This window comes from Mchenga conophoros, linkage group LG18 (assembly GCF_057382185.1).
Source record: "Mchenga conophoros isolate Kocher_MC1m ecotype Shallow Benthic linkage group LG18, M_conophoros_male_GT1.1, whole genome shotgun sequence".
NCBI lineage: Eukaryota > Metazoa > Chordata > Actinopteri > Cichliformes > Cichlidae > Mchenga > Mchenga conophoros.
Genome location: NC_140543.1, coordinates 14,840,161 through 14,854,393, shown reverse-complemented (window position 1 = coordinate 14,854,393; position 14,233 = coordinate 14,840,161). Strand labels below are relative to the sequence as shown.

The 14,233-nt window shown below is 37.8% G+C and overlaps 1 protein-coding gene across 3 annotated transcripts in view; it reads left to right on the top strand.

The window, feature by feature from the left end:
- Positions 1-10,548, top strand: part of atp6v1h (ATPase H+ transporting V1 subunit H) — a 33,418-nt gene extending 22,870 nt beyond the window's left edge. For all 3 annotated transcript variants that reach the window (XM_085253835.1, XM_085253834.1, XM_085253836.1), the window contains 2 exons: positions 1,231-1,344; positions 10,150-10,548. In XM_085253835.1, coding sequence (XP_085109961.1) covers positions 1,231-1,344; positions 10,150-10,219 — 184 coding nt within the window. In that variant the 3' untranslated portion in view covers positions 10,220-10,548. The remainder of the gene's footprint in view (positions 1-1,230; positions 1,345-10,149) is intronic.
- Positions 10,549-14,233: the final 3,685 nt, after the last annotated feature.

The following is a 14,233-nucleotide window of genomic DNA, read 5'->3' as shown; positions in this document are numbered from 1 at the left end:
GGTGTTACGTAGTAATGTTCTGTTCATCTGTTTGTTGTTTAATGGTCACTGGCAAACATCTCATTACAGCCATCTCACCTGCCAGTAATATTATTTAACATACTTCAGTGATACTTAAATAGTCTTTTTTTTTTTTTTAATAAATCAAATCTACTCAAACGTAAAGGTACCCAAAATGTGTCAATTGTGACTAACAATTTATGCCAAACCAAAGTAAGTTTGGAGAGATTGAGGTAAGTGCTGGAGGAAGGAAGCAAAGTGAGCAGAGGCAAGAAAGAATATGTTTGTGGATGAGAGGGAGATAGGTGAAACAGTAAGGATAGCAAATATTAGTTATATGAGTTCAAATAGAGACAAGTCTGGCTGGACTTGACGAGGTTCAGTCACTATCTTTCCTGGCACAAACACAGTGTGAGGCATGATTTGTGAAAAAAGAGTGAAAGGGAAAGTTTACAATATGTTATTGTCACCTGCTACTATGGTTTGGAGACTAGGGCACTGACAAAAAGACAGGAGGCTGAGCTTGAGGTGGCAGATGTTTGGATTGTCATTGGGAATGAGCAGAATGTCAGGATTAGATGTGAGTATATCAGAGGGAGAGCTCAGGGTGGGTAGTTTGGTGGAGATCCCGAACAGAACTCAGACAGTTGGTTTAATGTGGAGCAGCAGAAGCTCTACCTGACTAGCAGAACTCCTCGTTTAATCACAAGTCAGCACAGGCCTAAACAACCAAAATAGTTTATTTACCCAATTTATGTGCCTTGTTGAATTTAAGTGCCATTTGAGAGGATGATTCAGTGGGGGAATTTGATCCAGGGTCTTCAGTATGAACCCAGTGATCCTCTAACAAAGTGAACTTCAGGGTCAGTGCTGTGAAGACAAACTGGCAGTTCAGTAATATATATACACTGCAATTCATTCAGAATATCATGCACCTGGATGGAATAAGTTCACCCAATGGAAATGCGTCATAGTATCAGTGCTAGCACCTACTTTTTCTTTGATCAAACCTTTTGCGTTAATATTACAAGCATTACATCTGGTTTCCTTTTCACTGTGTTTTATCCTTTCACAAAGGCCAGTGACCCTGTATTAGATACACAGAAAATTTCACCAAGGCTGGATTAGATTACATGATGGCTCACTGAATGACCTAAAATACGAAAATAGTACCTGTTTACTGTGTATAAAACCTCTGTCCCATTATTCCCTATAACACTCCCATTTCAGAGTAATTGAGCAGCTCGGTGGAAAACAGCTTGTGATGAATCATATGCACCATGAGGACCAGCTAGTCCGGTACAATGCCCTGTTGGCTGTGCAGAAGCTGATGGTCCACAACTGGTATGAGCACTTTTTATAGCTTCTGTTTGATGTAACTCACTCACATGAACTTAACCTTAAAGCATTAGCTGAACTTTCCTGACATGAAAAAAAACCAATCAGCTACAGCTACACGCTAGTGATTAAAGACCATGCACACCCTCATGCATATTATGATTTACTCTGGCTGATTAGACATCCGCTAAGGTTAACGTGAGCGGAGATTGGTTGGAAATGACACAAGGTCAGTGAACAGTCATACTGATGAGAATGCTGAAGATGCAAAAATGATCAGAAAGAGGCAAATTAGTTGTTGACCTAAAACAATCTAAAAAAGTTAGTCATGTAAGACTATATTGGATGGTCAATGAAAATTTCATTTTTGAGCATTTAGTCATCATAGCTAGGGAGATTGATATGTTTCGCTTATTTAAACTTTATTTAAACCCATAATTAAAATAATGTAGATGTAAAGCCAGTAATGGAAAATGTGAGTTAGCACAAGTGTGATGTATACACTGAAAATCACATTTTTACACATTGTATCTGTGTCCTGCATGCAGCATCTTGAATAAAAATGTTTAAATATGGTTAGATTTTGTAACTTTCATTTAAGGAGGAAGAGGCCATGCAATCTCTCAAATTTGCCTCAGACATATGAGAGAAAAAAAGCACTTTTATATCCTAAAACGTGACTGGAGAGGCGTTTTTAGGATTCTGCCTTTGTGCGTTTGATGTGCTGTTGGCTAATCAGGCTAATGCAGGGTGAGAGCCGGTTGTCTGAATTTTTGTTTACATTTACTTGAATTATGGTCGGAACGTGTCCTCACTGGCCTGAAAGCAAGTGTAATGAGGCAAAATAACTGTGTGGACAGCAGGGCTGCGCTGGGGTCAGATCAAGATGTGCATGACTTAGGTTCAAAATATTGACAGACTAGGATGTTCCACAAAATGTCAAATGTGCTGGGCTGTATGTTTCTCATGTCACGAATTTACCCAGAGTGAACTTTACATAGATAGTGTCTTTCCTCTGCTTCTCAGTCTTACAGAAAATAACTTGAATGATCTTATTTGCCAAAAGTAGATTGATTTAGATGATTGTTCACACTATTTTGCAACTTGTGGCTGGCATAAATGTGTTCAAGTAAATTTCAGCTGGTAATTACAGCATCAAGAAAGATCAGTTAGAAAATGCTACAGTGGTGCTATGGCACCTTAATTTAGTGTATCATGTACATATCTATCATTCATATTCTTAACCTGCAGACTGAGATTGCAGCAACCTTTTAGGGGGATCACAACCCCACTTGTGCATCATGGATTGAATACACTTGTGTCTGATACAGACTGTAAGATGATAACACCCACTGAATTGTTGGCTACAGCATTTTGCTGCAATTACTCTGCTCTTTTCTTCCATATCTCATTATCAGTTGCACAGTTATAATTACCACTAACAGCTGGATTAAAATATTATGCAAACAAGCTTCTGCTGCTTCTCTGTTGAAATTCCAAATATTTTGTTTGACACTTCCATCTGCTGGGGTTCATGGCCCACCTTTGGAGTTCTCACACTTTGTGATGCATATTTATCTTCATAGCCAAAATTTGCAAACTGTATGGCTAACTTTTGTCTTTTTTTTTATTTTTTTTTTATTCTTAGGCTCTTTAGACCCATTGCAAGCACCATTATAAACTCGTCATGCTTGATTTTACTTAGGTTAAGTCACCACTAGCAACATTTTCCGGACATCCACTTCACCTCCCCGTCTTTGTGTGTGTCTTCTGTGTACTGGATTTCTTGGAAACAATAAAAATGAAAGCCAACTAGCATTAAGTGAGAATATGTTTGTTTTTGCTGCCACTATCTAAAACACACACTTTCAGTTTCCTGAGCAACTCTGGATGGAGGTATTATGATTAATATTACAGTGATGTTCCAAGTGGGCAATGTGATCAGTCATGCATGGACAGAAGTTTATTTGTTTGAAATACCACTAAGAGTTACAGAAAGGGAGGAAGAACATTGGGTTCAGTGACTTGAAATTTCCAGAAAGCTCAAAGATCATTTACAGTCAGTGATGGGAATAACGGCGTTGCAAGTAACGGCGTTGCAAGTAACGGCATTACAAGTAACGCCGTTACTAACGCCGTTACTTTTTTCAGTAACGAGTAATCTAACTAATTACTATTCCTATCGTTACAACGCCGTTACAGTTACTAACAAGAAAATGCGGTCCGTTACTATTTTTCAACAAACAGACGGTTGAAGCTGTGTTCAGCTTACGGCATCTTATATCAGTTGCACGGAAGTAGCTGCCTACGTAAGTAATCTGGACGCTACAGCTTTGAGCAGCTGCGCGCGCTCCCGCGGACGATAATCACGATCACTGTCTAGCGCGACACCTGGAGCTAAGAGGGCAAAACGATCGCATGAGTCCTGCTGTTTGACTGAGGAAGAATAAAGTATTCGTGGTAAGCCAATCACATGACCACTTAAAGACAAAGCAACAAGGTGATAGATACCAGTTTTTAAATTGTGTTGATAGGCCAATATATATACGCGGCGTTTTTTCCTCAATAGTTTCGTCACGTAAGGACAGCGCTAGCAAGCACTCTCTGCTTATGACCCCCCCAAGGGGAAGTTTTAGGAGTGTGAGAGAGAGAGAGCGAGAGAGAGAGAAAGACAGCAGAAAAAGAGAGAGCGAGTTTTGAGATGTGAGAGATTTGTGACGTTTAGCTTGTTTGGAGTGTGTAGTTAATGTGTTGTCTTGTGTAGTCAGTGTGTAGTGTTGTGGATAGTTTTGTGTTGTGTGTCAGAACAATGAGGCGACTGCTGTCTCCAGGTAGAAACAGGAGTGATACTCCTGCTGCTGTCACACCTGCAGGTATCAGGCTGTGATGTTCTCCTTCATAGTGGACAGAAAAAAAATTTTTGTGGCACAAATAATTTGTGTGGCATCTTATTGAATGCAGAACAGCTGATTGTTCTGTAAATAGTTTGAAATGGTTATTTAAAAAATCAAGATAAAAGGTAAATGGATGCAAATAACTTTGTTTGCAAAACTTGTACATAGGATTTTAAAATTGACAATTTATATTTGCATTTAAAGTTATGAAATATGATTCGTTAAACATGTTTGTGGTTGTTACAGTAAAAAATATAACTTTTTCTACTCTGATTTTATGTTTTTTGTCTGATTTTAGATCAATTGTGTTAATACAGTATGTAAAAATGAAAACATAACTGTAAATTCAGACATGTGAGGTTGGGCTGAAAAGGATGATACCAAACAAGGCAAAGTAAATAGTTTTTAAAGGTGAAATGTGGAGGGAAAATCAAAAGTAGTTAAAAATGGCCAATTATACCCTGGACCCCAGAGGGTTAAACTTTTTTCTTTTCTTTTTTTTAAAGTAACGCAATAGTTACTTTTCAAGTAATTAATTACTTTTAGACTATTGTAACTCAGTTACTAACTCAGTTACTTTTTTTGAAGAAGTAACTAATAACTATAATTAATTACTTTTTCAAAGTAACTTGCCCAACACTGTTTACAGTACTGTGGAAACGTGTTGAGACACTCCTTATTTCTTTATATTTTGGTAGGAAAATATGTAACAGGTACAGCAACTATAAATGGAATTTCAAAATATATGGCAAAAATAAAGTTTGTACAATTCTAACGAGCTTGAAAGTCAATATTTGGTGCGACCACGTTTTTCTTTTACAAAGCTGGAACATCTTCAGGAATAATTCTCCTGGCTTCTTGCAGGACATTCAGATCTGTTCTTTGGATGCTGGTTTCCTTTTTGTTCCGTTCTCTTTTACGATTGTCCTGCAAAGCTTTAGTACTACTGATGTCTGGGCTCTGGGGAGGCCAATCCATGACTGATAGTATGCACTTATTTATCCAGGTATTCTTTTACTGCCTTGGCAGTGTCTTTAGGATCACTATCAGGCTGAAAAATAGCGTTGCCAATCAGAAGCTTTTCTGATGGTATTGCATGGTGGATCAAAATCTGAAGGTTCCAATTTGTGTTAATAATTCCATCAATTTTGACAAGATCACCAACAAAACTCACTGACATGTAGCCCAAAGCTTTTAGAGAGTGTCCACTGTGTTTTACAGATGGCTTTAGACGCTCACTGTTGTAACTCTCTCCTGACATCCTCTGTAATTATCTGTACTGATGAAAAATTGAACCAATAATGTCAAATCTGGCATCATCACTCTATAAGACCTGTTGCCGGTGATTATCACTCCAATTCTTGTATAATTTGGCATACCTCAGCCTTATCTCCCCGTTTCCCTTCCTTAAAAATGGTTTGTTGACAGCCACACTTTCACTGAGACCATTTCTGATGAGACTTTTGCAAACAGTACACAATTCAGCTGAAAGGTCAAATGCATCTCTCAGGTCTTCTATCAGGTCTTTGATGGATTTTTCTTTCTTTCTTAGGGGCAGGACTTTCAGATACTGTTCATATCCTGCACATAGTTTTTTTTTTAATGCCTGCTATTTCTTCTGTTCTCCTCTACTTTCCAGTTTTCTTGTTTCTTTTTGAGGACACACTGAACACCATGCTAAAATGTGCCATGCTTTGAGTAACTCTTTGAAAACCACCTTGTTGGTACAAAAATACTTTTTTATGCCTGTAAAATTGTTGTATCTTTGGTATTTTCATTCAACTAAAGAAAACTTTCTTATGCTTTAATTATTCAAAAGTCAGTGCTAAGTTGTTCAACAAGCAAGAAACAAATAAGACAAACTAAAATCAACAAAAAATATTTTTTTCTGAATATGATCAAGTACAAGGATTAAGCATGAAAATGTATGAAAAATGCATGAATGTGTGGCTACGTAGAAGCAAAATATAAATGAAATGAAGTAGAACGTAGAATCGTATATAAGCATCACCTCTGCATTTACTGCATGCCATAAATTAGCTTCCGTATCTTGTTTGAGATTCTCCTGTTTTTACGTGGGGAATAAAAATGAAAGAGTCAGAGTGAAGTTAAAGAATGTTAAGTTCAAATGAAGGTGGAAGAATTGAGTATTAAAACAGGAGGAGAAAAAACCTGAAGGCTGCATACGAATGTTTTACTTCGAAAAATGAAAAGCAGGGATTACAACTGTGTATGAAGTCTGGTTTAAAATGGATGCAAAACTTCTGCACACGCCTGAATACAAGACTAAGTAAATTAAATTTTATATGGAAATTGACATTTTGTTTGACAGCTTTTTTTTTTTTATTCTTCCCTTGTAGCTTTTGAAAGCAGCAGCTCATAATTTTAATGCCCAGCACATAAATCACATTTAAAGACATTCACCTGTCCTCATTTATGCAGGTAGTTCTTATAAGACACCCTCCATCCACACCTACCTCTTGTGTAGGGCATGTTGAGCAACGTTGGTGGTTTTTTTGTAAAATAAAACATAATAATTAAAGAAAGGAATGTTGCTCATGCCATATTTCTCCATTAAGATGAACACTTTGTTACTAGTTTCAGTCCTCATAACACGACCTCCTAATGTGAGGGGGTGAGCTATTTCTCAAGGTTTTTTCGTCATACTGAAGAATCTGCTGCCTACACTCATTGCCTGCGTGAAAACAGAGGTGTGTGAATGAGATGAGAACTTTTTTTTTTTCTTTTTCTTTTTTAATTACAATGAAGAATTTTTCAAAGCCGCTTCCCTTACCCGCTGTCACCTTGAGTGGGTTGACTTGTCGTTTCTAATATAACATTTTCTTGTTCCTACCTTTCTGAGGCCCCTGATGTCATGACAACAGCATGCTTGAATGTGCGCAAACTGTTATCTGGTCATTGTTTTTGACGTGTTTCTAAATCTCCAGCAAGCTTTGACTGAATGGTGTTTTTGCCAATAAGCTCCATAACTCCACGGTTGTCGTTTAAGCCTTAAGCTATCGCTGGTCCAGCCACCTTTATGCTGTGCTTGTCTCAGTTACAGTCAGTCCTCTCTACTGACATTTGACATGTTCATGATATAGTATTGGTTTGCCTTTCATACAGTAGCCTGGCTTTTTTTGCCAAACACACTCAAATCTGTGCTCCGAGTCACTGTGAACTGTCTCCTTTTTTAAATTTGATTGATGATTTCCCATATTCTTGTTTGTATTCTAACATTATTATAGATTCAGGTGTTTCTGTCAAATACTGTAACAAATACAGACACGCTACCTTTACTGAATGTACACAGATGGTGTTTACATGTATAGTCACTCCCCAAAGGCCGCTCGGAGCAAAGAGAGATGCTGTTTGTTTTATAATGCAGTGCAAATTTAAAACAATACTACAAAAGAATCAGCTTATGTTGAATAAGTCTTAGCACCAGTGTTTACTTTCCTGAAAACCACAATGCTGTATTTAGTCCTAGGGTTATTACTCAAAAAAGTAATGTATTACACATTATTCTGTATTTTTCTTTAAAGTAATTCAGTACATTTCCTGCTGGAGAAAGTCATTACACACGTTACACACATACTCGTTACACACATGCAATCTTTTTTTACATATGAAAACCAGCACAAAGAGACTTCAGAGTGATCGCCATAACGATTCTACTATAGAAGTATGAACAGGTAGAAACGTAGGCTGCAAGTCTGACTGCCCGTCAGTTTGTTACCCATTAAAGATCAGGACCTGGCTGCTGTGCTGGGGTCAGCATTCACTCAGATTGTTACTGGTTTTGTCCACTTTAGCATCACGTTCTCTTCCTTTTGTGCTATAAAAGTATGTCCATATCTACACTCCTAAAAAGTCGTAGATCTCTTTTTGATCTACAACTTTGACTTGAGCTGATTGTTGTGCAAGTGCACAGGAAGAAAAAACATGTATGTTTGTTTGTTTGAATTTTTTCGGCAGTGAAAAGATTACTGAAGAACTTTTGTAACAAAAGTAACAAAATAATTGTAACTGTAATATAATTACTGTGGCGTGTTACATTACTGCATTAATGAAAATTGTAACACAGCTGCACGGTGGGTGCAGGATTTTTGTAAACAGTCGAACAAGCTGCCGTTCTTGTGAAACGGTCGTGTAGCAGAAACTGTGTGAAAAGAAAATCTATTTTTGATCAGCTGTATGTGTCTTTCACCTCAGCACCACGGGCAAGCACTTACTGCCATTTCATTTGTCATTTCTTAAGTAGAGGCATGGCACGTGTGGTTGTATAGCCAATTTTAAAAGCAAAAATATAAAAAATAAAATAAAAGGAGAGACAAGTTTAAACAAGAATTTATAGAATAAACAAAAGGTGGCACATTAGATTTATTGTAGTTCACTTTGGACAGCTGTCTGCAAAATGAAATATTAGATAACATCTTGACAGTAAAAACTAACTTTGAGTGTCCGCTGATTTTACTGTGGCTAATACTTCTTAATATCATGCAGTGTTTCATGTCCAAGACTCATTTCACTGTGTCTTACAACAGAGACATATGAAAAGGTGCCTTGGCTGCGGGACACTAACTTCATCAGTCATCCTACCAATTATTGCTATTTGCCTTTTTTTTTGTAATCTCACTGGCAGTGCTCTAAATCAGCGTACTGTAACTGATTTTTGAGAATGGGCTGAAGGTTATCTCTGACAGCTCCAGCAGTTGGTGTGCCGTGCTTTGACCCTGCATGAATTAGAGAAAATCCAAAATAAAGTCAAGCTCATGCACCCAGGTCTGTTTTTTAAAGTCATCCATGTCACCCATGATGAGTGTATGTGAAGTTCTGTACAAGCCTGTGGATGGGGGTTAGAGGAGGGTTAGCTAAAGATCAAAGGCTTAAAAGCTCTTATATGTCTTGGATATATTTGAGTTGATCTATAGCAGCTTGTGGTTTTACCAGCCTGGTTGTTTGGTCAATATTTAACAAAGAGGTATTTGGTATTTTCAGTAAGAGAGGTATGAGACGAACACATGAAAGTACTGTGCTGTTGTTTGGAAAAAGCTTTTTGCTGCTTCTGCGTTGGATGCATATTGTACTGTTTTATCTCACTGCTGTGATTCATTCTCATAATAGGGCAAATAAAAAAAAAAAATAATAACCTCCTTCAAAAATAGAAGTGTACAGTGGTTTCATAAAGACATCCTTACGGTGCTGTTGCTTTGTAGAAAAGGAGAATAGTGATGAGTCTAAGCGTGCATATTTTTAAGGAGAAAATATTCTCTGTCGTTATGAGTATTCACCATTCCCATTTTTAGACTATTGAGAGGCATTTGATATTTCTGCTGCTGATAATTTGAGTGTCATGAAGCATATCTAAAAATGTTACTGCCAAGAAGAAACATGAAGCCGAACTGTGACCTTTCAAAGTAATATATAATGGGTCTATATTTCAGCATTACATCATGTCAGGGTCAGGATACCTGGGAGAAGCTCATATTGTTAAAATGAGAAGCTTCATTAAAAACCTGTTTTCACATTAAAGGATATAAAAGATCCAGAATCCACCCAATCAGAGAATAGATTGAAGTGAAAACATTCAGGCAGGTGGTGATCGGGGTGGATATTATCCTCCATTTATCAGAACTTCAAATGCTTACCGGTTATGTTTTGATTTAAGGAAAAATATGTACTGTTATTGAAAAACATGAAGTGTTTTTTTCTTGAAGTATTTAAAATTGAAGTATTCTTGATTTTCTCGTCTTACTGTCACCAAACAAATAAGGAAAATATACAATAAGCATGCCTTCCAAAATATTTCTTTGTTCCTTGTAACAGGAGGTATGGCCTTATTTGACAGCATGTTTAGTGTTTCTTGCTTTTTCAGTCTGTAAAAACAAACAAACAAACTGTTTCTCTTTCACAGGGAGTACCTTGGAAGACAACTGCAGTCCACTGATCAGCAGCAGGCTCCAGCGGTGGCTGCTCGAAGCTGAACACTGAATGGTCATGTGTGTTTGTGTCTCATTTTGTGGACGAGTGTGAACTGTACGCAGATTGGCAATTGTAATGATCAGCTCTTTGTTTTTGTGTAATGACTTGAAAAATCAAACGGTGCGATTTCCGCTTCTACACGCACCCCAAATGATCCTCGATGTTCCTCGATTTCCTTGATGTTCTGTCGTGCTTCGTGTTGTGACTCCAAGATAAGTAATGCTTGATCAAAGCCGCACTTTGTGTGTCTGTGATGATGTACAAAACTGCAAGTTATTTAAGTCTTAAGTCTGTAAAACAAATGAATACCAATAAAAATACTTATCTGTGACATTCCTGTCCTGCACATCCTTTTACTGAGAGGTTGATGAGAAACGAAAGCTGAATAACAAAGAGATTTTCAGACGTGACAGCATTATTGAGCTTTCTTATCAGCCCATATGCAATTGGCTCCCCAGCAGTGGCAGCAGGGTGGCTAATGAAATATTTATTTATTTATTTGAGGTCATCTTCACTAGCTCCTGCCTTTGAAGGGAAACAGATGTGTTAGGAAGTTAAAGTGGCTTGTGGAATTAATTGTAATAATTAGAGTGCTCTTTAGTGAAAACACTCACCGGCCACTTTATTAGATACAACAACTCATTGTATCTGATTAGCCAACTGCATGGGAGCTGTCAGTGCATTCAGGCACGTAGACGTGATCAAGACAGTACTGGTGGTTGTTGATCAAAGACAGGAAATACGGGAGTATTTCACAAACTACTGATGTGGGATTTTTCACACAACTATCTGTATGATTTACAGCGAATGGTTCAAAGAGCAAAATATCCAGTGAGCAGTGGTTATGTGGTGAAAATGAATTGATGATGTCAGAGGAAATACACACTTGTTACAAGTAAGGTATGTAGAAAGGCATCACTAAACATTAAAAATGTCCAACTTTAATGGGCTTCAGTAACAGAAGACCACACTGAGAGCTCCTCCCAGTCAAGGAACAGGAAACTTAGACTACAATTCACATGGGCTTACCAAGACTGGAAAAACATTGCCTGGTGTGAAACTGAGTCAGTTTCTGCTGTGATCAGTATCCCAGTATGGACCACAGTCTCTGAGAGATGTTAAGGAATGAATGCAAAATAAATTTTTAAAAAACTGTTTATTAAAAAAACAGTCCATCATAGTACAAGCAAGGTGTACCTTATAAAGCGGCCATCAAGTGTGAGCGTATTTCTAACTCATCCTCACAAGAATTAAAAGAAATAAAATAAATCTTTGTGCCATGTTTAATCTGTTTTCTTTCATGTTCTACATTTTTTCTCGATTGATTACCAGAATGAAAAAAAAAACTCCTGAAATTGTGATTGGCCATTTTTGCTCCTTTATGTAAATATCTGCAATTGTAACGTGAATATTCACCTTGAGCTTTTTCTAGTCATTATCTTTGGCCGATCCTTCACCAACCGATGACACTTTCCAGTATTCCTGGATCATCGAGTTACAGAACTTTGTTTCGATAATCAGCTTTTTCTGTCTTCGGTGACTAAACATACGGGAATGTGTGCGTACATGTACACAGAATAGATCTAAATGGAGACTACCTGACAAAGAAAATGAAAGCCAGCTATCATAATGTGATAGTTGGCGATCTCATCCCTTTCTTCCTTTCAGCACCTCTTTCCAGTGCCACTTCTCTGCTTCTCTCAGAGACTACAAACCTCAGTATTATGTGGGTGAAAGAGACAGACGAGCCACAAAATCATTTTGTTCTAATAAAATATCCATCCAAGTTTTGATAATGTATGGTTGCAAAATGTAAAGTTTTTAGTTTAGGTCCCCAGGCGCGTGCCCAGAATGCCCATTGGATAATCCAACCTAGCCTTCCAGTCACACTCACTACAAACATCACACTGTGCTGCTAACAGCATGACAGCGAATCCAAATCCACAGTTGAACGTTGTCTTGTGGACTTTATTAAGGTTGGACTCTGCTTCCTGTTGTGTACGCTCATTGCTTCTGTCCACAATCTCCCCCTTTAAATTACCATAGCCTATTTGTCGTGGATGAGTGGCTCTTAGGGGGGGAAAACAATTTTCTACCTGTAACATAGGTTTCAAATGCTACTTTGAGTTGGTGGAGTGCCCCCCGTAGAATTGAAATGAAATCTGAGCTGGCTGACCTGTTTTAATCTGACCTTCACTGTACATGTGCTCTTCACATCTCTTCCTTTGTTATTTTCTGTTCATTTAGCTCACACACAGTAACTGCAAGCATCAGCTTTCAAGTTTACATAGCAACAGATTCAAAGAGACCACTGCTTGAAGGTCTTCCATAATACGAAGTGTTGATTTTTTCTCTCTTTTTTTTACATAAGTAACTAAGAAACAGTAACCAAGACTGCTTTTTACATCAGCCGCATCAAGCACCGTGTTTCGTTTTCTCTTTGATAAATCCCCGAAGGACAGCACACTTCTATCAATGTCGTGTTTTTATGGATGTAATTATCATTAGGCTGCATTCATTTTCTCAAACACTTGGTTTCTTGACAAAACTCTGGTCTCTATTGTAAACCACTAAGACATACGATCAGACACTTGGATATAATCATATACTATAAAGGTCAATCTGAAGTATGATGAATTCATATTTATGTCTACTGGCTGCTTACCTTCCGTCTTCTCTATGGCTGCTCAGAAACCTAATGAATGCCACTGTTGCCTTCCCTCTCACTTCCAATGACGATCACTGATTCAAAGCTGAATTTAATAAATGTTTACACTTTACTCAAACACTAATAATGCCGTCCATCATAAGCAAGAAGCGTTCCACTGCACTATATGAATGTAAAATAGACGGAAGCACTCGCTACATAAATTTCCATGGAGGACTGAAAACTGCCAAAATCAAAAAACGATTGGCGTAAAAAGTTAAAAACAAGTGCAATATACAAAAATCTGATGAAAAAAAATGTGTCTTTGTTTGCCCACTTCACTGATATCATTAGTGTGGTATGTCATTGTGAGTCTTTAGTGTATATTTTTGAAACTGGCTTGCCCACCAGATTGATTTCAGTGTTTTGATTGTCTTCCTGATGGCTTTTGTGGGACACCTGTAGGGGAGAGCAGGAGACTCTCTATGGTTATTTGACATTCTTTCAACACCTACATAAATAATAGGCAACCATATGCAAAGGTTTTGTTAGCAGTAATATTAGAAACCTTGTGTTTATGTATGTGGATGCCTTACCCGGACATATCGTCATGAGAACCGAGGAAAAAAGTGTCTTTCAGTTCAACTTTTTCTGCGATTTGCTGCCTCTTCGGAGCTAAGATTGGCCACACAAACACATTAGATATCACTAGAAGGGCGACGTGTTTTCTATTGAGCACATCAGAACTTAGTTGGGTCCCTCAAATAAGTCAAAAGATATGAACCAAAAACAAATGTCCATTATAGAGGACATAAATGAACAGGCGGGGTCATGGATATGTGTGCAGTCCATGCAGGTGATGCTGGGAAAACATATGTATGAGTAGTAGAGGAGAGGAGAGGTGGCAGCTTGCTGTGAGACTGGAGTTTGATTCATTTCCTCTCATGTAGTTTTCTTTTATTTGTTGTATTTAGTTTCCTTTAAGATGTTTTGTTGTTAAATGCTCAATTTTATACCTTCATCTACTCCTGCCTCCAGATCTCCATCAGGGAGTGCAGAGACAATATGGATGAAGTGAGGGCAGCTATGAAGCTATGAGGAGAACGAAGAATGGAAAGGCAGTTGGTCTAAATGACATACCTGTATGGAGATGTCTACAAGAAGATATTGGACTTTTTAACACAATCCTAGAGAGTGAGAGGAATGTAGGAGTGTCAGTTTTCAAGAGCAAATGTCATGTGCAGAGCTATATTAACAACAGAGAGATAAAATTGATGAGCCATGCCATGAAGATATGGGAAAGAACTGTTGAAACTAGATTAAGAAGAGAAGTGAAGATCAGTGAGCCGCATTGTGGTTATTAATGTTG